Consider the following 27,648-nt stretch of genomic DNA (forward strand, 5'->3'; position numbering starts at 1 on the left):
CCACTGATTAGCTGATCTGCTTCGATATAACTAAAAAATCCCTTGTGATTAGTGTTATCTAACATTTTGCTAATCATTGCTAAGTGCTAATGACTAAGGTACCATTAATGACAGTAACAGGTCATTTGAACAGCCAAGCTGCTAGTCATTCACTACAATACAGCACTGTATTAGAAACCTGCTTCATATCAAGTGGGTTGTTGATCGACTTAATGTATGGCTCCTTTTTTCAAAGATTGAGGGAAGACTGACCAAGGAAGGAGAAGGAATACCCTGTTGGGGAAAAAAAAAAGAAAAAGAAAAAAGTTATTTGATCATTTATTAACCAGTATCAACAGTGCAGTGGTCATTTCTCTGATACACAGTATAAGGAATGTAACAGTACAGAAGATACTTCAGATTGGCAGCTTTTGAAATTAATGATTCAGCATCTCTAGATTTCAAACAGAGAAGATAAACAGCACCAAATGAGTAGAATGAATATTTTTTTTTTAAATTGCAGAAGCAAGCTTTTTTTTTCTTGTTACTGGTCTTGAGAGATTCAGAAAGCAAGAACATGTTTTCGAGGAGTGTTCGCATACATCTTGCACACACTTTTTGCAATAGTAATCTCCTTCCAAATTGAAGGCAAGATACATGATGAGGATTTCTTAGAGAAGTGGAGCTCTCTTCAGAGCCTACAACTTTCTGTATTCTTCCCAGGTTTGAACCCCAAATTAGATGCTGAACACATGCCTTCTTGGCTACAGAAGGCAGTAGAAATCACAATGATTTGTGAAAGCTTGCTTTAGCTGCACCTGGATGGGCAAAAACCTTACTTTTCTGATGCTAGAAGCAAAGGCTGTTTCTGGGACTTAAAATTACAGAGAAACCAAACACATCAATGTGTAGCACTAAAAGTTAACCTCTTTGGATCGGCGAGATTTTAAATTCTTTTTACATTAGACCTCAAGATACTTTCACAAGTAGTCTTCTGTTGCTCATTAGGCAGAGCCAAGCTTTTCAGCATGGTAGTTCAACAGCTTGGTACACCTGCACGCTTTAAGAATCTACTAAATAGGAATATTTTGACCAGGTAAGGATATAACCACTTGTGCCTCTTCATAGCACATCTATTCATAGTCACAGGCAACATTTGAAAATTAAATCCTAAACTCCCCTTTATATAGCAGCTCTTACTAGACTCCGAAGTATTTCATGCAGGATACTTTTTTCTACTTACAGATGGGGGAGGGGAGGGGAAGCCTATAAAACCATAGGTAAAACTAGCTGCTTGAGACTTCCTGAAACCAAATTATTAAAGTCCTCAGAACTCTGGCCAGTGGGCTACACTGCCACTTGGATAACTGAACTGAAACACTAAGCAATTCAGTTGTATAGAAATTAAGAAAAAAAAAAAAAAAGTCAAAGCATTAAAAGGATTTGTGAAAGAATTACCTTTGTACCCAGAAACAGAACTAGACCAAGCATAAGTGTTGACTCCAACCCCATGCACTAGAACAAGTCAAAGAAAAACCCAACACCATTTACAAGACTTTGTGGATTCTAGGGTTGTATACAGTTGTACCATGCTGTCATAGTTTAGAGAAACCAAGATTTGTTGCTCACTTCATGCAAGACGGACATTAACAGTCAGGATTTGATGTACAGAATTTTTTGGCACCAGGACACAGCACAGGTAGAGGCCTGGAATTTTGAGAGCTCCATTCAACAAAATTAGAGCAATGAACATTAACAGCACATTTGACAGATCCATTTAGGCTGCACTCAGAAGTTGAACAAGCAATCTACAATTAGGAAGGGGTTCAAGAGTTAGTCCAAACAAGAAAAACTCCAAGCTTCTAAGCTTTATCGATATTTTTACTGTATAATTTTTCTACACCAAAAAATCCCCACGTAAGTACAGGCCAGGATTTTACTTAAATAAAACAATGCCTGAATAACAGTTTTGACTCAGACAGGTTTCCTGCAGCTTTAGTTTCCTGCTCAAGGACTGCACTGGTATCCAAACTTGAGTGGCTAGAATCCAAACATCGCTTTTCCCCTCAACCTTACAATTCAACCAAAAAGGCTTTATGCAAGTTCAGTGGTGCGTGGGATTGGTAAACAAAAAAATAATGTTAAAAAAATTAAAGTATGCACAAAAAAACCCAAACCACACATGACATCACACACAGCATATGATCTGCTGCCAATCTGCATCGTACTACCTCAGAGGTCCAAGAACTCTGGGAGAAATTTGAATCAGGAAAATAGTTTCTATTACTCTGAATTCCTATTGCTTTGTTGAAAAAAGTATTTTTGTAAGGGATAGACACACACACAGAGGCAAGCATGACTTGTTGTCGTGGTTCAAGCCCAGCCGGCAACTTGGAACCACGCAGCCGCTCCCTCACACCCCCCCCGCTCCCGGAGGGATGAGGAGCAGAATTGGAGGAATGTAACTCCCACGGGTTGAGATAACAGCTCTCCAGTAACTAAGGTATAATACAAACCACTACAGCTACCAATAATAATGATAAGGGAAATAACAAGGGGAGAGGACACAACCGGTCACCACCCGCCGACCGATACCCAGCCCGACCCGAGCAGCGATCTGGGCCTTCCGGGTAACTCCCCCCAGTTTCTATACTGGGCATGACGTGCTGTGGTATGGAATACCCCTTTGGCCAGTTTGGGTCAGGTGTCCTGCCTCTGCTTCCTCCTGGCTTCCCCATCTTTCTGGCAGAGGATGAGACTGAGAAAGTCCTTGGTCAGAGTAAATATTACTGAGCAACAACTAAAAACATCGGTGTTCAGCATTGTTCCCAGACTGAAAGTCAAAAACACAGCCCTGCCCCAGCTACTAAGAAGGAGAAAAAATGACTGCTGTAGCTGAACCCAGGACACTTGTATTTTCATGAGAACTGAGACACTGTGCTATATCAAAGTGAAGACAGAATATTAGAATTTGAAAGCAATTGTTGGAGCTATCCTAACTGAAGCAAGAAACTCTTTACAGAGAACTGCGGTATAGCCACACTGGTAGATTTTTTTATTTGTACTAAAGCAAGGGAGTCCACTGTGATTACTTCCTCCCTCATTAATTCATATTTTCTCATGCCTAACTCATGTGGGAGAGCAGGGCAATATCTTTCTGTCATACGATTTAGTGGCGGCTCAAACATACTGGATTATCTCTATATTAAGGTACTGACACATCAGGCAGTAGTGGAAAGATGCACAGGAGATCCTCTTGTTGGCCTTCTCTCCTACAAACCACAGGCTTTAAAGTAGATGTTTACTCAGCATACAGATCTACTCAAACACTACAATAAAAGCAAAGATGATGAAAAAAATTCCTCCAAATCTAGTCTGCTTTACTAGACTGTACTAAGAAATTGAGTCTGACTTAATGTAGCAGAAGAAATCTGCAGTAGGTAGCCAGCACAGCAGAAGAGTTGCACTATGTAGAACAAAATGTTATTTTACCAAATTTTCTTAAATGTGTCTAAGGAGATAATTCAATTGCCTTTTTAAAAACTCTCAAGCTGCAGCATCTGTATTTCTCTATACTTCCTTCCCTGTTTGTTTCACAGGATGTCTATCATCTCACTACTTTCACTGATACTTCCACTGTACTATTCAGGAGTGTATACCACATTTGTATGTATTGTCCAAAAACCGAAAGCATGAACCAACATAAATGTGTAAGAAGTTTCTCACTCAGAAGAGGATACATATTCTATCTCTGGCAAAAGAAGTTAGTTTGATTTTTTTTCCCCAAACTTAGTTGTACAAAGTGACTCTTAGTTTCTAGTACATACAGCAGAATTTTCCACATTTTCAGACAGTAAATCTTCTCATTAACCAACTCTTTCTCAGAAAATAACATGTCTATGAATGTAGTTAAAAATAAAATTTTCCACTGTGGATCTTGAAATTGTTAAATTAAGATCAGCACCAGGCACTAAAATAACTGTGATCTTTAAAAAGCTACTTATTTGGCCTGCGCAGCCAAATCACTTACCGCTAGTGACGATGTACTAGTCAGTCGGCTGCCTATAAAACTCTCATTAGCTGAACTGGGACTTCTTCCTTCTGTTGCACTATGTGACATTAAAGCCCTTCGAAGAGCTCTCTTTGGTGTTTTTGAGAAAGAAAATGCTCTTGTAACCTGAGGAGTTTGACAAGCAGTTATACACTGACAAAAAAAAAATCAAGCTGCAATAACTACTACAATATAGGCTACTGTTCAAATTCAGAACATCTGTAGGACATGTGTCAAATGTTAATATGACTCTATCAAAACTAGCTAAACACCACCACCCCCCCATAGGGTGATCTGACTTCTAAGGCTCCCCATCACCGCTGCTCTTCTCACTGTACACATACGAAGAAAATATGTAGGGGGGTGGGTGGGATGCAGAGAGCAGAGGTCCAGGAAGAAGTCAAAACAAGGTCTAGTCAACTGTGCTTCCGCACATTCCCTGGGTTCTGCAAAGTCAGCCCCCCCTCTCTGACATTGCTCTCAATTTAGTCTTCAGCAGCTTCCATGCTACAGCAGCCTCTACAGTTTTCTCTGAGAAACTGTCTCATCAGCTTGAACATGCTAAGCTTGCTACAAGGCTGCTGAGAATAGGGAACATATTCTTCCTTGCTGCACCCCTTCTCACATGCCACAGACTTCAGCAGAATCAAACCCACTGTGCAGATAACATGACAGAGCAGACCAGCAGCCTTCTTCCTGCCTCCCAGCCAGATCTTCTTAGAGGAATAGGGCACAGTTCCTCAGTCCATTAGTTGAAAGCAGGTAAGCCATACCCAAAGACAGAGCATACACTGGCAGACAGCAGTGTCCAGCACTTAACTTCCTTGCTATTTCAAAGTCTGTTTTATTACCAGGAGACACACACACACACACACACACACTACATCCATCCTACTTCTGAAGGTTTTTGAATTTAGATAATTGCATGCAGCTTTAAAACTCCATTCAACATACTGAAAACAGTTAGAGCTGAGAGTTGGGGGACTTTTCGTAACATATTTAAAAGATTCAAAAATATTAAACAAAGTATGTTCCACAACAGACTCCAAAAACGACTTCATAATACTTACAACCATAATACTTAAGACTATATCCAAAACTACTCGGTCAAAACCTCAGGCACTTCCCACCTTTAAGGAGCTTACACTTAAGAGCTTTAGTTCAGATTAAGTTTGTCTTGTCACTACTGTAAGTACTACAAAACACCTGAAACAGGAATACTAGCACAATTCCCCGACTAAAATGGGGTTTACTGTAAAGCACTATCTTTGTAGTATCTTACCTTTTTTGATGTTTTCTTTATTGCCCTGGATGCTCTGCTTAAAGTACTGTCCATATCCTTAGTATTTACTTCAACTGAGTCAGGATCAACAGTATAAATAAGATTTTCCTATAGACAAAAATAGTCTTAAGTAATGGTCAAACAAATATCAGCACTTGTGAAAATATTCTCCAGTTCATTAGATCATGTTTAGAGGTTTTATTTACCATATTTAACTCCTAACATACAGTTAAGCAGTTATGTACCTTATGCAATTTCATGAGATTAACTGCTAGCTCAATCAGCTTAAGAAACCACTTCATCAGTAGTTTTACATTTGGTTGGTTTGATTCAGTTTCAAGTTCAGGGTTGACCAAAGTAAAGGCACTAGTTCTGAAGTACACCTAGCGAGTTTCATGGGATACATATCTCTGTTTCACTAACACATCTAGCAGTCTTCTAAAGTGAAACCTTGACAGACTTCGTGTTTGACAGCTAAAGGTAAGTCTTTCAGCTCACGCCCAACAGATATTTCAGAATAGCCACAAGGTTTGTTTGTTTTGTCCCCTCATACCTCATTCTTAAAGTCTAGCATGTGCAAAGCAATCTCTGGATAATTACTTATAAAACAGGGGGGTATGGGGGGAAAGGAAAGAGCAGATGCATGGGAGTGAGAAATTGCTGGGGTGGGGATTTTGCTGTTTTGGGGTTTTATTTTGAGAACGCACAGAGTTTATACCTAAAGCCCTCAAAGTTTTGGAAAGGGGGCGGGGGGGATCAGAAGGACACCAGAGAGCAAGCTGTATGGCTATTCCTAGCGTCCAACAAAGGGTAGTTAAAGCCTTTACTGCCACCATGTGGCAAAGTCAACGGTATCTCATTCTCACATGACACTAGAGTTCTTGAAAACCAGGGAAAAGGAGAAGCGTGCTGAAATTGAAGCTCAATTTGACATTTAAATCAGGAAGAAAAAAGTATTACGTAGCTGGCACAAAGCAGTAATTACAGAAATTATAACTAATGGGTTTCAGCATAGTGGGTTACACTCTGTCAGCATACGATTCTAAATGTCCTGGCACAAGGGGGAATGATACATTTATTACACAAAGATTGAATTTCTATTAAAAAACCACAACATTTTTCTATCCTTGTGTTATACATAACACGAGAGACTGAAGATACGCAACAGACAGATTTAAGTAAATTAACATTTTGAATCAGTACCTTTCGTACTGAGTACCTAAAAAGGAAGGAAAAGCACAAATCCAAGTTTCTTATGAATAAGTCCAGACTCAATCTTAAAGATATTTTCCAACCTAAATGATTCTATGATAAGTCAAGCAAAATAAAACTAAGATGATATTCTGATTACTTACTTACCTCTTCCAAAACAAGCATGTTTTTAAAAAATCAGGCAACCAAATATTGTACAGTAAGAGTACAATGCAGAACATAAAATATGCCTCAGCAAAGTTGTTTCAGCTTTAAGTAGTCTGTGCATATTTTCAGCAAATTTAGATGACTGATATGGATATACTCTTACACAATTAAAACATTAGCTGCCATCTTTTGCCATAATTGGAGAGGAGCTACTCTTCAAATTAGTTTTCTAGCTGTGGAAAGCCCACACTCTGGACTTCTAAAAATGTAAGACTGGTGCCTTTTTAATTTGTTGTTTTATTTATTTTCTTGTTTTAAGGTGGTAGGTTTCTGTCTATAGGAGGAAGACACTTCGTATCTCTCACATTATAGTGCCCATGCAGATAAGGTATAGAACAAAGATTTCAACCTAATACAGTTAAAGCAAAACATATAGAATCATAATGCTGGGACCACTGATTGAAACATAGCTGTGAAACAAGCGAGCTGAAGACAATTCTGTTTAGGTCTACAGTGCAAAGTTTAAATTATTTATAACTAATTTGTGATGGGGGAAGGACATGATTCTTGATTTAAGTAATTATCTTCTGTAGAAGCTAACTTCCAGGCTGTTTATTTTTCTACCTTTTAGCCACTCCCTTGCAGATGTGCTAGCACAAATATTTTCTGCTCTATTTCACCTCAAGCATGTCCACTATTAACAAGTTCTTTAGCTTTATTTGCTTCAACCCAAAGAGGAAAACGTTTCCAATCAGCAACATGGTTCCGGAGTACTTACTGCATCTGCTTTACAAATAGTATTAGCCACGTGCCGACACAACATCTTCAACCAATCTTCTTTAGGAGGTTCTTCAGTTGTCATCTGGAAACTGAGTAGCTTGTTATTGAGTTCTGTTGGTGGCCGCACAACTAAGGCAAAAGCTTTATGGCAATCTATAGTTCATAAGAAAGAGGCAAGGAATTAAGACACAGAATAACCATTTTTTCTTACAATTCAGGGAGGGAAAAACTTCAGAAGAGCTAAGCCTCCATCTGCCAGCAGCTAGTTAGGTACAACATGATTTGGTGCAAGGATTTTACCTTTATTTACATGATAGCTGTTGCATCACTTGCTAGATTTCTGTATCCACCCTCCACCAAGAGGCTGCGATCAGCCATTTATGCAACAGTTATTTATTTACCAAATAATCTGCACACAATAGTCTGCAGACTACTCCATCTTTACTGTATATAGCAGTAAGTATCAATTTCATTCTCTAACTCATGAAATGTTGGACAGATACTTCTTTATGAACAGAGATCAAAGAAAAGAACAGTTACCCTATTTTGTAAAGCAGGAAAAGGCAAAGACATTAGATACTATACATAACCCATTAAAATAGTCAAGTTACAACAGTTTTACTGTTTAAACTTGACAAAGATTGCTCACTTGATAGCATAAAAATAATCTATTGCTGAAACCAGGACTTTCTCCTTTATAGCAGACACGGCTGAAGCACACTAAACAGCTAAGAGAGAAAGGAAAAACAACCCACCGCCAACTCAGAAAAGCAGCACCGGACAAGCAATCCCAAAAGTGTGCATATACGAGAGAGTAGCTGACCTCTCCAAGATGCACATACTAAAGATCTCCACAGATATTAAATGGTATGCTTACAAATGGCTCCTATCTCCCAAGACCCAAAGTATTGCACAGTAATCTAAAAAGAATTCTTAAAAGAGAAACCCTAAAGTACCTTTAAAAACATGTGGGTAGTCACCATGTTTACTATCTATGCTCTTTGCTATTTCTATTTTCTATTGGGTTTCCATGTTCAGGTGCTTCAGAGAACATAAAGCAGAACAAGTATGACTTGAATACCACCATCTACAATGAAATATCAAATCTAGTTTTTTAGGGTATAGATTTAGAAACTGATCTGACCAGACTTCAAGTCACTATCAAGGCTAGAACAGTACAGTAGCATGCGTTCTGCTGCTGTAGCAATGCATTACTTCAGTGAAATCTCTACAGTCTCAGTATGGCAAAGCAGCCAGAGAAATTAAGTCGTCTAAATCTGTAAGTTGCTAAGCACAGCTCCTCCTGAGCATCGTTATCAACACAGTTAAGCAAAGATCTGGTTTCACAGCAACAGCATTCGTCTCTGGTCAGTCTGGACTGAAGTTTGGGGGTTTTTTGTTTTGTTTTGTAAATCCAGAGCTGTCAAGTGTACTCCTCTGTTTAATTCTCACTATCATTTGGTTGGCTTATGCTAATGCCATCTAGTAGTTCTGCCAAATTCAGCATCCTGCAGTGATTCTTGAAAAGGCAAAAATTGTCGATGCAAGGAATTCTCAAGCTCATACAGCGCTTTAAACAGAATCTTATACTGGAATCACATACCTAACATACCATACAACATTGTTTCATACAATGAGAACAAACAGCCATTGGAATAATCTCCCTATGGACGAGGTGGGTTCCCCAACTTTGGATACTTTTAAAGATTCAGCTGGGACAGGGAGCTGGACAGGGAGCTAGACTGTCCTTTTGCCAAGATGATCCTCAAGATCCTTTCCAACCTGATATTCTATGATTATATGAAATATACCTTAGCATTCTATCCCACAACAGCCCGACCTTCATCCTTTACACTCTGAACCACAGTTTACATTAGTTATCACAGCACTTCAAGACATACAGACCTTCTGTCTCCCTTATGTCTAGGACTTTCTTGATCTGGGAGAGAGGCATGAGAACAACATGCTTAAGAGATGCAGGAGGCCTTGTGTGGCCATGGGGACTCTTGAAAGCACCAATAACTTTATGCCGTTTCCTTGCTATCTGTGGTTCAATAGAAGACAAAGAGGTAAAAAGAGGGTTTATTGCCATTGATTTCTTTTATTTTACCTTCTAGTATACAGCAAGGCGCAGAAAGCCTTGCTACAGAGAAACACTCTATTTACCACATAAATCTTTAGGGAACTTGCTTATCTCACTGTTCACTGTCTATAGGTCAAATGGCCCAGCAATATTTGTTACTTGGTATCAATACATTTGCATCAAGAGGGGAAGTAATTTTTTATTACAGACTTCAGTTCTACCCTGCATAATAAGCAAGGGTGCTTCGAAACCTACAAGGTCTTCTAAAGGCTTCATGTCCTAGAAGTATTACTGGCTGTTGCTTGTGCATGCAGCTATCAAGTGGGTTTTGCAGTGGACATTGGTCAGTCAGTTTTTACTTCACATTAACACATCTTACATGTTCTTTTAAGCAAGCAATCTACAGTTGCTTGTTGCTGTACAAGAGACAAGCTTTTTAGCTTTATTGAAAGTGTTTTCATTTTCCTCTTCTTCCTTTAAAGGAAGTGAGGAAGCTGAGTCAACCTGACTCCCAGGAAGAGCTCATCACCAGTCACATCAACAGGCTTTTGTCTCTAAGTGCTGCTTAAGACAGCACTAACTTTGTATTATTTTAGAGTTGGTCTTCTATGAAGACAGTGTTTTTACTGCTGTAGACAGTAACAAGTACTATCATAAAGTGCCCTTTACAACCTCTGTTTCTCCACATAGGTCTCCAAAACATAGTTAGACTACTTTTCCCTCACATAGTTCTTCCTAATGTACTTTTAGTCTAAGTCATTTAATATGCAATTATTTTTTTTTGTAGTCTAAGCACAGACAGACCTACCCCAGAGGCCTACTACCTACTCACATTAAATATGACTCAACCTTTAAAGGACAAACATCCTGCTGAGCCAAGGTGTCCAGCACTTTTTCATCCACTGGTACTACTCAAAGTGCTATTCAGATAAACACTTGTTTCTAACCATACTAAGCTGATTTTAAATTTTGATCTGGCTGCAAGACATAAAGGTTACATTTACACCTCTCAAATATCCAGAAATGACTAGCTACTTGTGTTGGCTTATGCAATAGCTAATGGGAAGGCCTTCCACAACTTCAAATTCTGCTCCAAAGGTTTTCAATTTTGTTATGTTCATATGAGGTGTCAAGCCTTTTACAAAACTCAGTTCATCAGGTATACTTATCTAGTCATCTTACCTCTAAGCAATCATTAAATAGAAAGAGCGTGACCTGTTCTCCCCTGTCACAGAGGTCATCACCAAGTGCTACAGTTTCCAAACGCTGAACTAAACTCCGGTGAGAGGACAAGAGATTGGCCTAAGTGATAGAAGCAAAAAGCTCATTAAGCGTTTAGTTCAAGGGCTTGCTTACAACTTAACACTAGAAATTTATTTAAACCAGCACCATTGCATTTTAACCTCACATACTTCTGCAAAGGGAGCAAGCCAGTCCACAGTCATTTTAGAGGTCTAGGAGCTTCAGAGAAATTACTTACTGGACATCCATCAACTTCATAGACAACATCAAAGAACTGCCTCTGTGCCTCTGTTTTTCTTTTGTCTTCATTAATATGTCTGAGGAAAGCATATAATATTTAACTTCGATATCAAGCAATAGCAAATGAATGCACTGTATTCAAAACATCCAAAAATAATGAAGCTAAACATTCAGAGATCTAGTTTACACAGCAGCACTGGAAAATAGAAAAATCAACCACTCTTGCTCATTCAAGTATCCAAATACCATACGCTAAGCACATAGGAAACTTCAGAAATAGAATATTCTTGTCATGTTATCAGTAGTTGACACACCATACAGTTAATACAGAATACCCCTTCCTTGTCCATAAGATTTGGAATTAGAGACCGACCAAGTGCAGTTCTTTATAGCCTGCATTTTAACCCCCCAATTCAGGACTGCAGCTCACCAAGAAGCAGATGCAAGAATAATTACAATTTAAAAGTAGTTGTTGTTAAAAATTGGAAAAACGTTTACCCAATTAATACAGGCAGTCTCAATGCTGGAGACATACACTATACTTCAAAAGAATTGAGATTTACAGTCTAAACAACTTCAACTTTAAGCTAATTAACCCATGGCATGGTGCCATGAATAGCTAATACAGGACCGGAGGAGAAACTAATCTTCCACCAGTAGCGTGTCCTTTCCATAGATGGAGGCACAGAAGTCAAAATTAAAGACAAAACATATCTTTTGTAGGGGGAATAGATAGAAATAAGAGCTGGAACAAAACAGAGAACTTAGGAGGTTCAGCTTTATGCTAAGGCATGGAGTCAGCAGAGCTTCAGGTAGAAGTGCTGGGTTACAATGCCACAGAGCGCTAGCATAGAATGCCAGAGGAACAGCCAAAGGGAGACTGAAGGACACGAGCAATTATGTATACTTACACAGAGGCTAAAGTTACAGCAACAACATATAAAGAGCAATTTAAAAGGAACAAAGATCTAAATGTGTAACAGTATGTTTCATAAAATGAGCATCACTTACGTCATCACCTCCTTTAATGATTCAATAGCTTTTTCTAGAGTTACTTTATCTGGGTTGTCTTCTGCTGTATGCTTCTTAATATCTACAATTAAGAAAAAATAAATTAAAATCTAAAAAAAAACAAAAAAAAAAAAAAACCAAAAACAAAAAAAAAAAAACACCAAAAAAACCACCAAACCTCCAAAAAACCCAAACATACAGCCAAAAAACCAAAACATAACCACACACTACAAGTGCCTGAAAAGAAATACAAAAAATTCAAGTTTAAACTGCAAGTCAGGTAAGAGGACTGAAGAAATCACAGCTATCCTGGAGTCCAAACAGCCTTGATTAAGTGGGTAGGTAGACTGAGCAGCAGTTGTCCATGCATCTCAGGAAGAAGAAAAGGAAAAAAAAAAAAAAAAAAAAAAAAAAAAAAAACACCACAACAAAGAACCTCACAACACAACCCCCCCAAAAAAACCCAAGCCTCTCAAACTATTCAAAAAAATCAACAAGACCATGTGCTATATTTGTTGAAGTGCAGAGAGAAGCATAGAAGTCTTTTTCTATCTGAAGCAAATGGTGTTGGTGCAGGTTTTATTTTTATTAATGTACTCATTATTACAGCAAGTGGCTGATACCAGGTGAAATACATGAAGTTGTCAACCTTGTCAATATGAACTGCTCTCTAGTTTACGCAAGCTGCATTTGAATCTCAGTTTATATTTGTATTTGAAGAGACAAAACTGTTGTCAGAGCAAACTTTTCATCTACCTGTATCCTGCAAACAAATACATGAACAAGTGAAATCTAGCCAGAAGTACACTTTCTTCAGTAACTGGTCTCATTAAGCATGATTACCTCCCAGAAAAGGAGTTGCCAATTATGACAAAAAACTGACATTACCTTGGTTTTAACACTTTCACAGACAAACTAATAAAAATAAAAAAATAAAAAAACCACAACAGAAAAAACCCCACCCCACTAAATTACCATTTAGTAGTAGAGCAACACTAGGCAGCCTTTGAACAGGACGGATAAGGAGTTCAGCTAGACTTTGGCGGCCACATTCGGGTTTAGCTTGATTTATCTGGGGAAAAGAAAGAGGAGAAAGGAAATAATTATTTCTTTTTACACACATGCACAGAATTCCAAACCAGGAGAAAAATTGTCTTCCTTGAAACTAGCACTGCAGTAAAAATCTGAGGATCACTTACCACAGATAGTCATAACATACTGGGTTAAAAAAAACCCACATTCACATCTGTATAGTATTTATCATACTATTTATGTTCTCAAAATGTCTAGTTTCACAAGGTCCATATCATCAGCCCCTCAAGTCTTTGGGAGTTTCAGATGCTAATGTGGTGTGGGAAGGGGGATGGTCTATTCTCTTATTCATTCCCCATCTTTTAGATATCAATACTTGGATATAATTGCTGGTACCTCAGAAAACAGCAGCTCAAGTCTGTCAGTTTGATTACTATTACAGAGACACTTGTTGGGTACAGAAGAGGAGTTAAAGTGATGCTGCTCTATTAATCAACTACAGACCTTTATCTGAAGAGCTCAAGAGTCTTAAGACTCATCTTCAGATAACTGTCTTTGAAGATTATCTTCCCGTTAGATCTCCACTGTTACACTCCTATTCATTAGTCACAGGAAGTTGAGAGATTCTACCTCCCTGGAACTCCACAGCTGCCGAAAGCTAGTTAAAAGCTATTTCAGAAACACAAGTCTTTTAAACACGGGGCGGGGGGGGGGAACGACACCAATAAAAAGCAGCAGCTCTAGTTATCTTTACAGAAAAGAGAAGACATATTTGTGAGAAAGTAAGCAGAATGCATTTTTACCTGCAACAAACACACATAACTAAACTACCTTGAACGCTGTATAACAGAGGAGGAACTCTGACCTCTTAAGAGTCTTACAAGGAGCTTGAGGAACTGAACTTCAATCCTGCCCTATTTCTGTCTCACCAAGAGATGTTCATGTTCCTCTAAACTTCCAAAGTTCCACATTCTTCCATCTACCGCATTAACTAGCTTACTTGGTAATGGTCTCCATGCTCTACTCACAGACTTAGTTCTGCAGACACTTACCTTTAGGAAGGCATGAAACCTTGGCTTCTGTTTTTCACATCTAGTAATAGTCTCCTTACTCATTTCGAAGAAATTCACAAATGGAGGGTATGTTTTCAACAAGTCTTTTGACTAAAAGAAACAACTGTTACAGCTCTGCTTTACATATTACATAGCATTGCACACATGTTCATATGCCCTGAGCCATACAAAGCTGCTCAAACGTACATTTCAATAAAGAATAATAAAAATTGTGTTGTAAATCCACATGTGTTCACAGAACAAGTTAAGGTAGTTTTGCATGCAAGATGCTCAAGATTCAATGCTGCTGATTAAACGCAAACAGCTCTCAGAAACATCAGTTACACAAGTGACAAGCTTAGAAGATGCTGAGCAGCTCAAGTATAAGGCAGATTCTCACCTAGCAAGATGCTTTTGGCAAGAACTTTGGAAATTTCAGACAGATGTTTTATCCAGTTACTGCAATCACCTTTAAAAGGCACTAAACCAACAGAAGCAATACCTTAAACTGAAAACTTCTGAATGCCAAACACTATTTGCCTCAAAATGACCAGGTCAGCAGAAGCACAATACCTAGCAGATATTTAGCAGACTACTTATGTTAAAATGCATTAAAGTCCCAGACCTAGCTTTCCTGATCTGCACATTCTCTGTACTTGGAAAGACAAGGAGTCCTTATATATTTCAAGTCTTGAAAGAAGAACACAAGAAGTTTCCATGGAAAGTTATTTTCCTAGTTATTTAGTATTGCTCAGAGGCAGCAGATAGTTAAGGCTACAGGAAGAGCACCTTTTAATGTCCGAGTAAAAGCACATCCATATTGTTGCAAATTACAGTTCTCAAACTGTATCTATTTGGAGTTTTACCCCCTCATACAAGTGGACAGACTCTTAAATTTGACACTGATTACCTATACAGAGTACATCATCTATCTCAAGTGAAAAGCCCAAACAGAAAGTACAATGATTCAAGTTAGTGTTCTTTCTCACCCAGTAGTGCTTTGCTTGTAACTGCCAACTCCTACAAATGGAATGGTTGTAAGACAAGGTAATAGCTCATAATAGCACTAATGCATTAAAAAAAAAAATAAAAAAAAAAAATGGAAACTTACATATTTAAGAATGATATCACCAATACTTTTGCTTTCAGTCCAATTCATCATAAGATCTTCCAGGTCTTCCTAGAATACATGCAGGGATGGGGGGAGAAAATAAGATGAGAATGAACTGCATAAAGCTGTAAGATGGGATCAGTGTTCTGCCAAACATATATAATTAGCTGTGTGTTTCCATGCTAACAAAACAGGCAATCCTAAAAGCTGTACAGTTTCAAATTAAGCCCCTACAGTCCACTGAGAGCTGAAAGCACAAGACCTTCGGCTTACTGAATATGTAGTTTTGAATGAATGCAAGCAGAACCTGGCTGTGTATCAGCACTAGACAACTCTGCAACAAGAGGACACTGCTTTGTCCAGCACACTATAGAAAGTATCCCACAGGATTATAAAAAAAAAAAAAAAAAAAAAAAAAAAAAAAAAAAATAAACCATCCAGAAGACCGTTGAACCAATTTTAATTAAGAGTGCACAACTAATACAGGACTCGTAAGTCCACAAAATAGGATTGAAATAGAACTAGCATAGATTTCTCCCACTTGCTGCACCAGGGTGTCAAGGAAAGTGAGACCAAGCTGTTAAGCCTGTATCAGCTTAATAAGGATCAAGCTTATTCATTGCCAGCTAATAACAGGGACGGAAGGTCACACCTGAAGGTTCTGGCTTCACCTTAAGTGAAAAGGATTCATCATTAATATTGGTTTGTTGCTGCCACTTCTCATATTTTATTACACCAAAGATTCAGGGAAACGCAACCTAAATACTTTCTAATCTACACTGAATACTGCAGGTGAATCGTATTTGACACATAGACATGCATACTCTACTTTCATCTCAGTAGGCACATATCAATATATATCACGATTAATTAGACTGGATCCCAACAGTTGGGAAATAAAAAAAAAAACCAAAAAAGAAACCACCCAACCAAAAAACTCCACTCCCCCCAAAAAAAAATCAAAAAAAAAAAAAAAAAAAAAAAAAAACAAAACACCAACCCCAGAATAATCAAAACCAACCCCACAAAATAAAAACTACACACAAACCCCACTCGGTTACAGCCAGTCTGCAAGTCCCTCTATTTTAAAAGCCTACTGTGAAATGCAGACCAGAAAAGACATTTGCCACTATTTGAAGGAGATTTTACAGCTTTGTATTTGAGGAACACTTGAGTCATAGTCTATTGCGACACCTAGACATGTCTTCAGAGAGAGCTTGCAATCCAGATCAAAATATAAAATAAAAAAAAGACTCGAGAAAATAATCTCATAGGAAATTCTAATCAGCTCTTATCAGGCCTTAGTACTAGCCTAGCTGCTTCAAAAGTTGAAGCATGAGCCAGTTTTATGAACTGGTAGTTTCTGACAGTTGGTTCAAAGCCATTTAAGGCAGGATTATTTTTCTGCTGAATGATAGTAGTCTCCTTATATGAAGATGTCTAAAGCCCAGGAAAACACTGATTTTTATTTTGTTGGTTTTCTTGGGTTTTGGTTTTATTTGTTTTCTTTTGTGTGTTTGTTTTTGGCTTTAGTTTATTTGTGGGTTTTTGTAGTTTGTTTTGGGTTTAGTTGGGTTTTGGGTTTTTTTTTTGGTTGGGGTTTTTTTTTGGGGAGGAGGGGTGGTTTGCTAGTTTTAATTCCATAATTTTAGCTATCCTTCTAAGAGTTCTTGCTTATTGCTTTAATAGAAACATGTATGTTATAAGCATTGTGAGGGAGTACCATTTGATGCCACTGGCCCTTTTTTACAGAAAACCTCCTACAGGAAGAGGTATTAAAAGAGGAAAGGGAGAAAACAGCTCATGAATGGTAACATTAGTTACAGGCACAATACTCAGACTTCAGATATTTTTAAAGAAGTGTTAAAACTTAAAGTGTACTTTGGATATGCACTTAATTCCATAGGTTGAACAGTATGTAACAGCACCAGGATGAACCTACACCTATCCTGCAAATAGAACTAGAAATAGAAATAGAAGAGTGCAGAAAAGACTCAAGGTCTGTATCAATGCTTCCCCTGCAGGAGAGAAGTTGCAGCTTGCCTTGATTTTAGTGTGCACATCAAGAATATCTGGAATGCTGCCAAATATGGTCTTAATCTCTTCTTGTGCAAGGATTGGTCCCCCAAGTTGTCCTTCCTTTTCCAACGGAACTTGAAATAACTGTTGAATTAGACAAAAAAGTTAATGCCCTCCTAATCAGCATACATTGTGTTAGACATAGTTATGAAAGCAACAACATTTTCCCTCAAGATCATACTTTCCTGCAGTCACAATCTTGAGATACTCCCATTTAGCAAAAGTGAGTTATGGAGGAGTGGTTTCAAAGTATAAACATGGAGTTCAATACAGCATTACAGCAAAACCCCCTTTCATCTACATTTCTACACATCTTAGCTCACTCTTTAAGTAGATAAATCAGCTGCAATGGAAACAACTTGCTAGAACTTAAGCTTTCCCTGTAAGCTGTTGGCTCTTCTTCCCCTGCTATCTCTCTATTCACCACTATTTTAAAAATCTGAGTGATGAAGACTCTATTTTCCTGAGGTTTGGAATTTCTATACAAACTGCAATCCATTGCTTAGAAATTGCATTTTTCAGCCTTTATTATTAACAGATAGTAAACATTTTTATATGTCAGTAAAATTACATGACACTGTAATAAATTTATTTATTTAAAAATAAAATTAATTTGTTATCTTTTTTAAACCTTTAATGTACCCAAGACCTCAAAAGCCTGCAGATTACAGGCTGAAAATAATCACTGATGTAAACACTGAATGCCTACAATTGAGCAGTACTTGCTTTAAAAATCAGCTTACCTGAATGATTGTTGTTAGAATATCAACATAGTTACTTTCTGTCTGATACAATTCCTTTGCAACCTGCCATCTTGCAGACTGTTTTAGTGCCAGAGGAGTTGCATTTTTAGAAGGCCTTGCAGAGGACTTTGGTGTTTCTGATGAAGAGATATTCCCAAAAGAAAGAAAGAGAACTTTATTACAAGAGTCCCAAAAGAAAGAAATAGAACTTTGTTACAAGAGTCCCTAAAGAAAAACTCACCCTCAAAGATGAGGGGTGGGGAGGGAGGACAGAAATCATCATTCTTAAGAAAGCTTTTTCAGAAAAAAAAAAAAAAAAAAAAAAAAAAAAAAAAAAAAAATCTTAGGATTTTTTTAAAGTATTCTGTAGGTTATTCTATAATTATCAGAGCTCCTTCTAGGAAATGGCTTACTTTATGAAAGCCTTATTATAGAACAACAGTAACATTATTCCTCAAAATTAGTCTGAAACTAGTAAGCCATTTATGGGCAGGTCAATGATTTAACCCTATTATGTTTAACAGGAAGTGAGGATTAGGTGCTGAACATTACTTACACATACACTATGTACCAAAGTACTTTTCTACTTTCACTTTGCCATGAAAAGGATTATCTTTCAGCTGCCTACCATCCTTGCATTAAGTATGTATCTCAAAACCAGTTATTAAAATCAGTTGTTGCATGAAACACCTACACTTCATCCCATGGGGAAGGAAAGGGGGAAGACACAAGAAAGTAATTTCTCTTAAGGCTAAAGCCAAGATGGACCTGGAGCAGTCTATTAGTTTTAAATACTTGCTTGTGTATTGGACATCAGGAAACCTGTACTCACTCATTTTGATGTCAAAGGTCATTACTGTCAGTTACTATGAAACAAGTATCTTATCTGTTGTTTTCAAAACAGCACATTTTCCTGAAACTGTCTGCTGATGTTGGCTCAGAAGAAAATTTCATACAAAGGCACTAGCATGAGCTAAGAAAGCTCGTCTTTGAGAGTAAGCTGATCTTTCCAGTTCCTTCTAAATTATCACTTACAGGTTGTGCCTTACTAAGATTTCTTATTTGACTTGCATACATGGGCCTTTTTAAAGCAGTAGTAACTCCAGATACCTCCTCTTTATGATTGAGCTGGAGACTTTTGTTTTTTAAACCTCAGCTATTAGCTTTTGACTTATCCAAAATTTTGCAGTTTCCTCTCTTTCACAAGAGCCAGATGTGCAGAGATATTAAAAGCTCTTTGACAATTATCTCAAAAACGTTGGTGACTTAAATTGAGAAGTTTTAGACATGACGGTTTTCTGGCACAAAGAGTGTTACCTCAACAGAATGTTTCAAAGATCTACAATTTTGCTTTGCAGCTCTTTTCCCTTTAATTCCTTTAGCAAAGAATCCTTGCCCTCCTTCTCCAAGTATCCTGCTAAAGAGGTATTTTTAGACAATTTACTCTTAACTACATTGCTTATTTGCTGCAGATTTTCAGCAGAGTATTTGAAGCATTTTGGAGTAACACTGTACTTCACACTTATCAACTCCATATATCTTTTCCTTGTTTTCCTTTGGATATGAATATGCTGTGATGACAAGAGACAGCCAGGCCTCTGTCTGAACTCCTCACTCCAATTCTGCTTTTGACATATTTCAAAAAGGCAAAACCCTGGGATTACTTAGCAGATCTGTAGCAAAATTTGTACAACTTCCCTATCACTTGTACGCAGAGAGCTCTTAAACATTGCAAGTGTGTCTGAATGAAAGTTTCAATCTCTACCTCCATTGGTAGTGCTTGACTCTGGAGTGTTAGAAATATCAAGCAAGGACCCAATCGAAAGCGAATGTTCAGCTGATGGGCGTTTCCGAGGAGGGAATGGCGACACATCTGTTTCTCTGGTCAGTTGTGCAAGAGTCTCTTTCAAACGGCGCCTTTTGCGATTGCTGTTTGGAGTATTCAGAGAAAGTAGTGACACAGACTTCTTGAGACCAGGACTCTCTGACTGTAGTAAAAGAAAGTTTAGTGTTTCTCTCGCTGTATCCAGCTCAGTTCAGTACAAACTTAAGTGAATTGTAGAGATCAGCACATAACACAACTACTCTTAGGGAAACCAAAGGAAAATGAGTGAAGCTTTTTTCCTGCATCCCGAAGGTTGAACTTACTTTAGTCAAACAAAATACTAGCATGGCTTCCAGTTAAAAAAAAAAATATACAAAAAAATAAATACATAAAAATCCAAATTAGTATTCGATACATAAAATTCAGAATGGATTCTCTGGTACTTAAATGCTGCTTTGAAACATTTGATCTCTGGCCCAACACATACTACTGTGGATGCCAATTTTACCAACAGATACATGCTGCACGTTACGTGAAAGAGTTCAACATACCTTCTCAAATAAATACATGGACTCTCCAGCTCTGGCATCCATTTGAATGCTTCCCCAGAACCACTAAAGGAAGGGGGGAAAAAAAAAAAAAAAAAAAAAAAAAAAAAAAAAAGAGAAAAAGACACAAAACCAAAACACATTAAGAACATATTACAGGACTTCACTCACAGTTAAAAATATTCAGAATAATATGTATAATAATAAGGCAGTTTGCATACTAAATACACTCTTTTCCAGAATAAGCCACATGACTGCATCTCACACACGGAGTATCATATAGCAATACTCTTTCAAGAATTTGCCAGTACTAACCTCTTGCTTTACAACATAAAGGTTTTTTAAAGGTTCAAATGGAAGATCTTTTACTGTACTTTCTTCAACCACTAAGTGCGTACACCTTTCATCACCAACTGGTAAATAGTGTCCTCCTAGATAAAATAGGCAAGTTAGCAAGACTGAATATTATTATTGTTAGAAATTAGTAGATCACTTGATAGTTCTGTGGTACCTATCATTAATGGGAGAAGAGCCAAAAAGAGATGAACTCTACAGTAACCTGACCAGTTTTGCAGCTTACATAATACTCCAGATAGTATCAGCAATGGGCAGCTTTTAAGAAATAGAATATAGTATGCAGTAGTAAAGTACGCATGGAAAGTCAGAGTATATGGCATTCAGGGAACATTTAAATCTGTCTGGCAATAAATGCAATATTCTTCTGGAAAGCTTTTTGTGTTTCTTGGAAGAGCAAGCTAGGAATACTCACCCTAAAGACATTCACAAGCTAGGACCTGTGCATGTCACAATCTTGTAAGGGAAGAGAATTTAAAAATAAAACAAAATAAAAAAAAATTCAAACTTTCATCTACTTCAAGCCTGTGAGGAAGCCTTGCTGCTACTACCTTGCTCCATTCCCATGTCTATAATGTTGTCACACCCAACTCAACTTACAAGTCTCCAGACATGTATTGCTAATTTGCTACATCATTACTGCCAATGTGATTATTAATATTGTAACACACTACTGGAAACTGGAACACTTCCAATCAAGTGTTCTGCCAGTGATGATTCATATCAAAGCTGTAAGCACTATAGATGCTTTCTGTGAATTATGTAAACATGCATACTACAAAACTGGTTATGGAAACTGAAGCAGAACATACATATTGTCTAGCAAGTTTTCGAGGATTATCTTCAAGCATCCTATAATTACTTCTTTTTAAATTGTCTAGTTTCAATCTGCCTAGGAAGTGTGAAATCTTCCAACAGCTCCCAGAACTTACACATACACGAACATCTAAAAATCAGTTTATAGCTCTCCAAGTTCAAGAGACTTCATTAAAATATTCAGAGTCTAGCATTTCAGCTTCAGTGAAGTATTTATCAGCTATAAACACTATTCTTTCCACAGGTCAATCTTCATAAACAATAACCTTGCATTTCTGTCATTTCTTCCATGTTAGCTTTCTCATCATCAGAGAATCCAAGGAAACTTAACATGCAATCCTGGAAGGGAGGAACCTTGAACTGATTTCTAAAATCATCATCAGCTGCACAGAAATCACTGAAAGAAAAAGAAAGATATAAGTTTTTAAAAAAATTAAAAAATTAAAAAAAAAGACACACACACAAAAAGGTCACTAAATCAGTGCTACGTCACCACTTAAAAGCTCATAACACCAAAGCCAAACAGAATGCAAGGTTAGGGCTGAAGGAAAATAAACACCTACATTTCATTCCTTTTCTCCCATGCCTTATAAATCCACTCTGCTTTCACGATAGGAGTGCCAAGACTTACAGCAACCTACAAAACAGTAGAAGCACAAGTTATACCAAGGATTTCCATTCCAGTCTTTCCCATGCCAAGAAAAATTCATAACTTTGCTTTTACCGTAAGACAGATACTGCAAGAATTGAACAAACTCCTTCAAGACTCATGTCCAACTAACTCCCAAGACTTAGAATGTATTAATTCTTTAGCAACTAGGAAATCAGATTAATGGTTATTTTTACACTTATTCCGAAGTGTACCATTTTGTTAGTCTCGTATCCTTTATCACTCACAACAAAAAAAAAAAAAAAAAAAAAAAAGAGAAAACTTCTGCTCCAGTGGAATATGGGATCTTTTTTCTGGTTTTGATACTTCAAATCAAGACACACATCCCAGCCTGCTTTTATCAAATAGACAGCAACTACTCCAAAAGTAACTTCCATGACTGTTCGAGAAAGATTGTAAAATTTTCCTAGTTTTTCCCTTTGAGTTGACAGAAGGGAGTGTTTGAACAGAGTTAGAAAGTAGATCTTCTCTTCCAACTGGAAGATGAGAAAGACCAGGAAAAAAGCAACAGCCTGCTAAAAATTCAAACAAGGGAGAATCAAGGGACACAGGCATTGCTGTATCATATTCCATAGTACAAAAACCTACAAACTTGTATTTACTTGTCAACTGGACATACATGTTCTGAAGTATTCCCTCTTTCTTTTTTTTTGACAACACCAGAACTCACATATATTTATACATAAAGGAAGATTTGAACACTTACAAATAAGTTAAAAATAATTTTTAAACAAGACGCACACAAATTGAGTACTAAAGTTTTTTGCAAATTACCTGGAACTTTATTGTTTGGACAGACAAAAAAAGCAGGTATATGAACAAAAACTTGTTCATCCATGACATCAGCACTTAAGCATTTTGGTAGTTTACTATACTTGTCTATTTCAAAATGTTTGCATTGGCAGGTTTTATTATTATTATTATTCTCCAACAGAGACAAAAAAACATGTCAAAGAACCACACCACGAGACTAAGAAGAACTCACCATTACAAGCTACTGCTGCTAGTTCAGGAAAAAAACCAGCAGTTTACAAATTGAACTATAATTTACAGACTTAGTCTACAAGAGACAAATTCTGAAAGTCCCCAAGAAATACAAGTGTACATACTCTGAATTTGTCTCCATGCGTTGAGTTAGCCACCAGATGTGTAACTTTTGAGCTTAAGTCCCTGCGAATAATTCCACCCATATGGTGAACCAAGGTCACCAGCTTAACCTGAAAAATAAAGATCAAATAAGTTTTCAGTATATCTTTTGAAGTGTACAGTGCAGAGTGAGAGCGATACAAAAATAGTTTACAAAGCAAGCAAACAGGTTACACTCAATGTCTTTGTTCTTAAAACAACTTGTTTTGACTTTATAAACTTTTTTTAACAGTTAATACAGCCTTGCTGTGTAGCTTGAAGACTACTCAAGCCACAAGTACTCTCACAATGATCATACATAATGCCATTACCCTCTCATACACAACAGACTTGAAGCATGTTTTCCTCATTGATTTAGTTAGCTCTCTGAAGGAGCAATTGCCAGAATTTACATACGATTGCAATTTGTCCAGTTTGAATCTAGCAGATCAAACCTAATTATCCCTAATACTGGGCACGGCTTTTATTTTGTTTGGTTTGGGTTCTTTTGTTGGTTTTAGTTGGTTGGTTGGTTTTTGGAGTTGTTTGGGTTTTTGTTTCCGAATGAAGACGTGGAAACATATAGTTGACTCCCAGGTGTCCAACAGGGAAACTGGGTGTTACCTGCACCACTGAAATGCAGAAGTAAAGTGCTTGAGTATCAAACCACTTCTACCTAGACATGTCAAAACTAAAGCCTTGACAGCACAATAGCATGGCAGCAAGATAACGTGTGCAAATGCTCTGAACAGGACTATAAAGCTTTACTTCACCACACTACTACCTGCACAAGTAAGATGACACTATTTGGTAAACATAATCTTAACTGAGGCCTCAATACACAAATCTTTTAGCCCTACTGAATCAAAGCTGTTTAATAGCACTCAACAAGAAAGTGACCAAACATGGCATGGACAAAATAACTTGGAAAAGGAAGCAGTTTCATTCCCATCCTCCAATATCACTGCCTCACGACATGCAACAAAGCAAAACAATAAACAATTCATCCCCACACACAAGCTCTAGTCATTGTTAAACTCTATGGGTGACTGAACAGAAGATTATTTTGAAAATAAACTTCACATAGTTTTACCAACCCAAAGGAAAAAAAAAAAAAAAAAAAAAGTCTTACTAATTCATCTTTCTTTCTGAATCCTGTAAAGCACAGTACCAAGTTCAACATACTTGCACAGTACAGTGGACGACAGGAAAAAGGTAAAGGCTGAAAATAAGAAGTAATCACATTAGTCAAAAGCATTCTGCTTCCATTGAAGTTTTAATACTATCTTTAATATAGTATTGTTGTTCCTAGTATTAAGATGCATCAGACACTAGTCCAAGTCTGCGTACAGTCTCTGCCCATTGCAGGGGTGTTGGAACTAGATGATCTTTAAGGTCCCTTCCAACCCAAACCATTCTACGATTCTATGATTCAGTTACACCTCAGCTCCAGACCTGCCAGCATTCTGATAAAGTAACTACAGCATCCACAAGTTCCACAGGTAATGCTCCATACTTTTTTTCTCTCCCCAAATCATCCCCTTTATATAAGAACCTTTGGAAATATAAAGCATCTGCTGGAGCATCTTCTGTATGCTGCCTTTCATAATGGCACAATCCCAATTAGTGGGTCAACAACCACAACTACTGCAGTAGTTGTAGCCTTCCTACTGTCTTCCTGTGCTTGCTCGCTACATGCAATATTCTAACACAAAATTAGAAACTTGCTTTTCTTAAAATTCTCTTCCTAAAAATATTTACAATTGATTGGCAGAGCAAAATAGATTTCATTTTGAACACTTAATATTTAGAACTCACTGCACCAGAGTACTCAGATGATTTCAAAAGAAACACATACCTCTCCTTTTTGTGCACAGTGCAGTACTACTGGAGGTCCAATGACACGGCAATCTGCTTTGCAGAGATTGTTAAAAATAGAATCTTGAAATTCTGATACTACAAAGACAGACTCAAATTCTGGGGAATCAGAATCTCCAAGCTCTTCTATTGTGTCTGTCTTTATGTAGGGCACTTTAATTTCCTTGATGTATGGGGATGAAGGGAAAAGCATTATTCAGGCAACATACTTACACTAGTAACAAAATTCAACTGATTTTTATTTTGGACCATTACAAAAAGGTACATTTCATATTTCAACTAATTTGCTCTTAGTTTTTCTGAAGGCTGGGATGCACTGTTCTCTAGCATAAGAATAGCTATGAACTGCACCTAAAAAGAAGTCTTAAAGCAATTCCTGCTTCTAAAGAATAAGAATTCTAGTTACTTTAGTAGTAACTTTTTAGTAGTTACTAAAAGCAACAGGAAGCTCTAAGCTGCATAAGACCTAAAGGACAGAAGTCAATTTTGTTCATTGCTTGATATTTTTAAGGGCTCTAAAAATTCGGTCTGTTCCAATTTCAATCAATAGTTCCAAATTTTATTTTGTAGGTTTTTCACGTTAAGAAATGGAGAACCACTTCTTACCCTTAAGTTTAAATGCAGCTTTCAACTGAAAGAGAAATCAATTAACCAATTATTAAGTCAGTTCATAGCAAAAACTTATGTGCTGACTGAATACAAGCACGAAGTTGAATGTCTCCATCAAATCTTCTAGCCCTTGTTAGATAACAGGACTAATTAAGAGCTGCAGATATTACTTCCACATTCAAGAAAGTTCAAAAAGAAATGCCAATTTTAATGAGCTTTAAGTGACACCATCAGCACCATTAGCATGTAATGTGACCATTATGCCCAATTAATATAAAGAGTGTGCACATGTCAGTCCCAGTGAAGTACAACATGCTGCATGCAATTATGTGTGCTTAATTGCATGACATACCATATGAATAATACTTTTTATTAGTTTTTCTTCTGCTTTACCAGGACTAGTTTTCTTTATCTTTATAACTGGTACTTCCATTATCTTAATGGTCTGTGGAAGAGGAAAACTTTAGTACAGAACCAAACTGGTAACCAGAAGTCTAAAAGCATACCATCTCATACCAGACAAGATGGTATGATTTTCTCTTTGACCCACATACCTCCAAGGCTTTCAGAAGCTCTTCACGTTTCCCAGCTTCCTGAACCAAAACCACTCTTGTTTCTATTTGAGGCATTTCTTCTGTTTATAGAGAAACAAGGGTAATATTCATATTTTAATAATCCATGTTCTGTCTAAAGCAAGCAGTAATGTATAAAAAATACAGGCAAACTGCATCCTTTCAAGATACCTTGTTTATCAGGAACAAGCCAGAAAATGAACGTTACCTCAAGAAGTCTCTCCTTAATTAAGGCATACCTAACTGACCACAGAGATTAAATTTTCTAGGATATGGTGAAACAAGATCCTGTAATTTATGACCAGTTACTTACAGTAAAAGCAAGAACATGCAAGAAGAGTTAGTGAAAGAAAAAAAAATTTTTTTTTAAAAATTGACTTAATGCTTCTAGCAGAATCAGATTCCAAGACTTGGTGGAAAATAGACAGCTAGTATCTTTTCTAATTTCTGTGTTCCTGGCTGACAAGGTTCATTATTTGCTAGTAATTGCTCAGTTTCACCACGGAATATCATAACTGAATTTCAGTATCTTGTTCTTTTTCTCCATATACTAATAAGCTTAAGAGAAAGGGACAAACGTTGCCTCCATGTCATTTGCACCATAAGACTAACACTGGATTTTAGTTACTGCATTGAAGGAAAACAAAAATGGTTTTGTTGGGATTTAATTTGAAGATTTGTTCTTGAAATAATTTCAAGTTCAAGACTATTCACTTCTCTAAGGTCTACCTGCATACAATAGAGCAGTAGTTTCCAGTCAAAATATCACCTGAATTATTCATTCCATGGAAGCATCAAGTGGAACTAACAGCTTTCTATACATCAGCCAGAAGACTCATTTGATTTCATGGCTGTAACCCCAAAATTCTTATAAAAAGATGAGTGAAAAATTAAGACAGTCCTTTGTTAGCAAAAGGATATCAAACCAACACCATTTTGGCTACCCTACATCTAAGTCTGTAATTCAGAAAAGCACTTTCGGTTTTTCGAAGCCACTAAGTACCTACAAAGTAATCAGTCATTAAAAAACATATTAGTTTTAAAGTAAGCTTCTCCCATTACCTTCAACATCCAAAACAGATCCAGGAAATACATTCTCTTTGGAGTTTTCTACGATTTTTGAATCAAGAACAGAAGAATCAGACAAGAGGCTTCTCCCGGTTTCAGACACCAGTATACTGTTGTCAGCCATGATTATGTCTTGCTT

At 37.2% G+C, this 27,648-nt stretch overlaps 1 protein-coding gene across 2 annotated transcripts; it reads right to left on the reverse strand.

Moving 5' to 3' along the window:
* Positions 1 to 183: 183 nt before the first annotated feature.
* ECT2 (epithelial cell transforming 2) lies at positions 184 to 27,648 on the reverse strand. Of its 2 annotated transcripts, XM_010017175.1 has the most exons (24): positions 27,504 to 27,648; positions 26,424 to 26,503; positions 26,222 to 26,314; positions 25,241 to 25,423; positions 24,515 to 24,604; positions 23,367 to 23,474; positions 22,151 to 22,224; positions 21,854 to 21,984; positions 20,733 to 20,848; positions 20,421 to 20,483; positions 19,810 to 20,032; positions 18,045 to 18,181; positions 17,266 to 17,385; positions 15,223 to 15,291; positions 14,112 to 14,222; positions 13,003 to 13,099; positions 12,028 to 12,109; positions 11,015 to 11,093; positions 10,717 to 10,836; positions 9,357 to 9,495; positions 7,450 to 7,604; positions 5,313 to 5,420; positions 4,010 to 4,156; positions 184 to 273 (listed from the first exon to the last, which is right to left on the reverse strand). In XM_010017175.1, the coding sequence occupies exons 1-24, from the start codon at positions 27,631 to 27,633 to the stop codon at positions 184 to 186; spliced, it is 2,745 nt and encodes a 914-aa protein (XP_010015477.1). In that variant the 5' UTR covers positions 27,634 to 27,648. The 2 variants fall into 2 exon arrangements, with proteins under 2 accessions (XP_010015477.1, XP_010015476.1); XM_010017174.1 differs by lacking the exon at positions 26,222 to 26,314 and having other exon boundaries at positions 27,504 to 27,633.

Source organism: Nestor notabilis, unplaced genomic scaffold (assembly GCF_000696875.1).
Source record: "Nestor notabilis isolate BGI_N333 unplaced genomic scaffold, ASM69687v1 scaffold25846, whole genome shotgun sequence".
NCBI lineage: Eukaryota > Metazoa > Chordata > Aves > Psittaciformes > Psittacidae > Nestor > Nestor notabilis.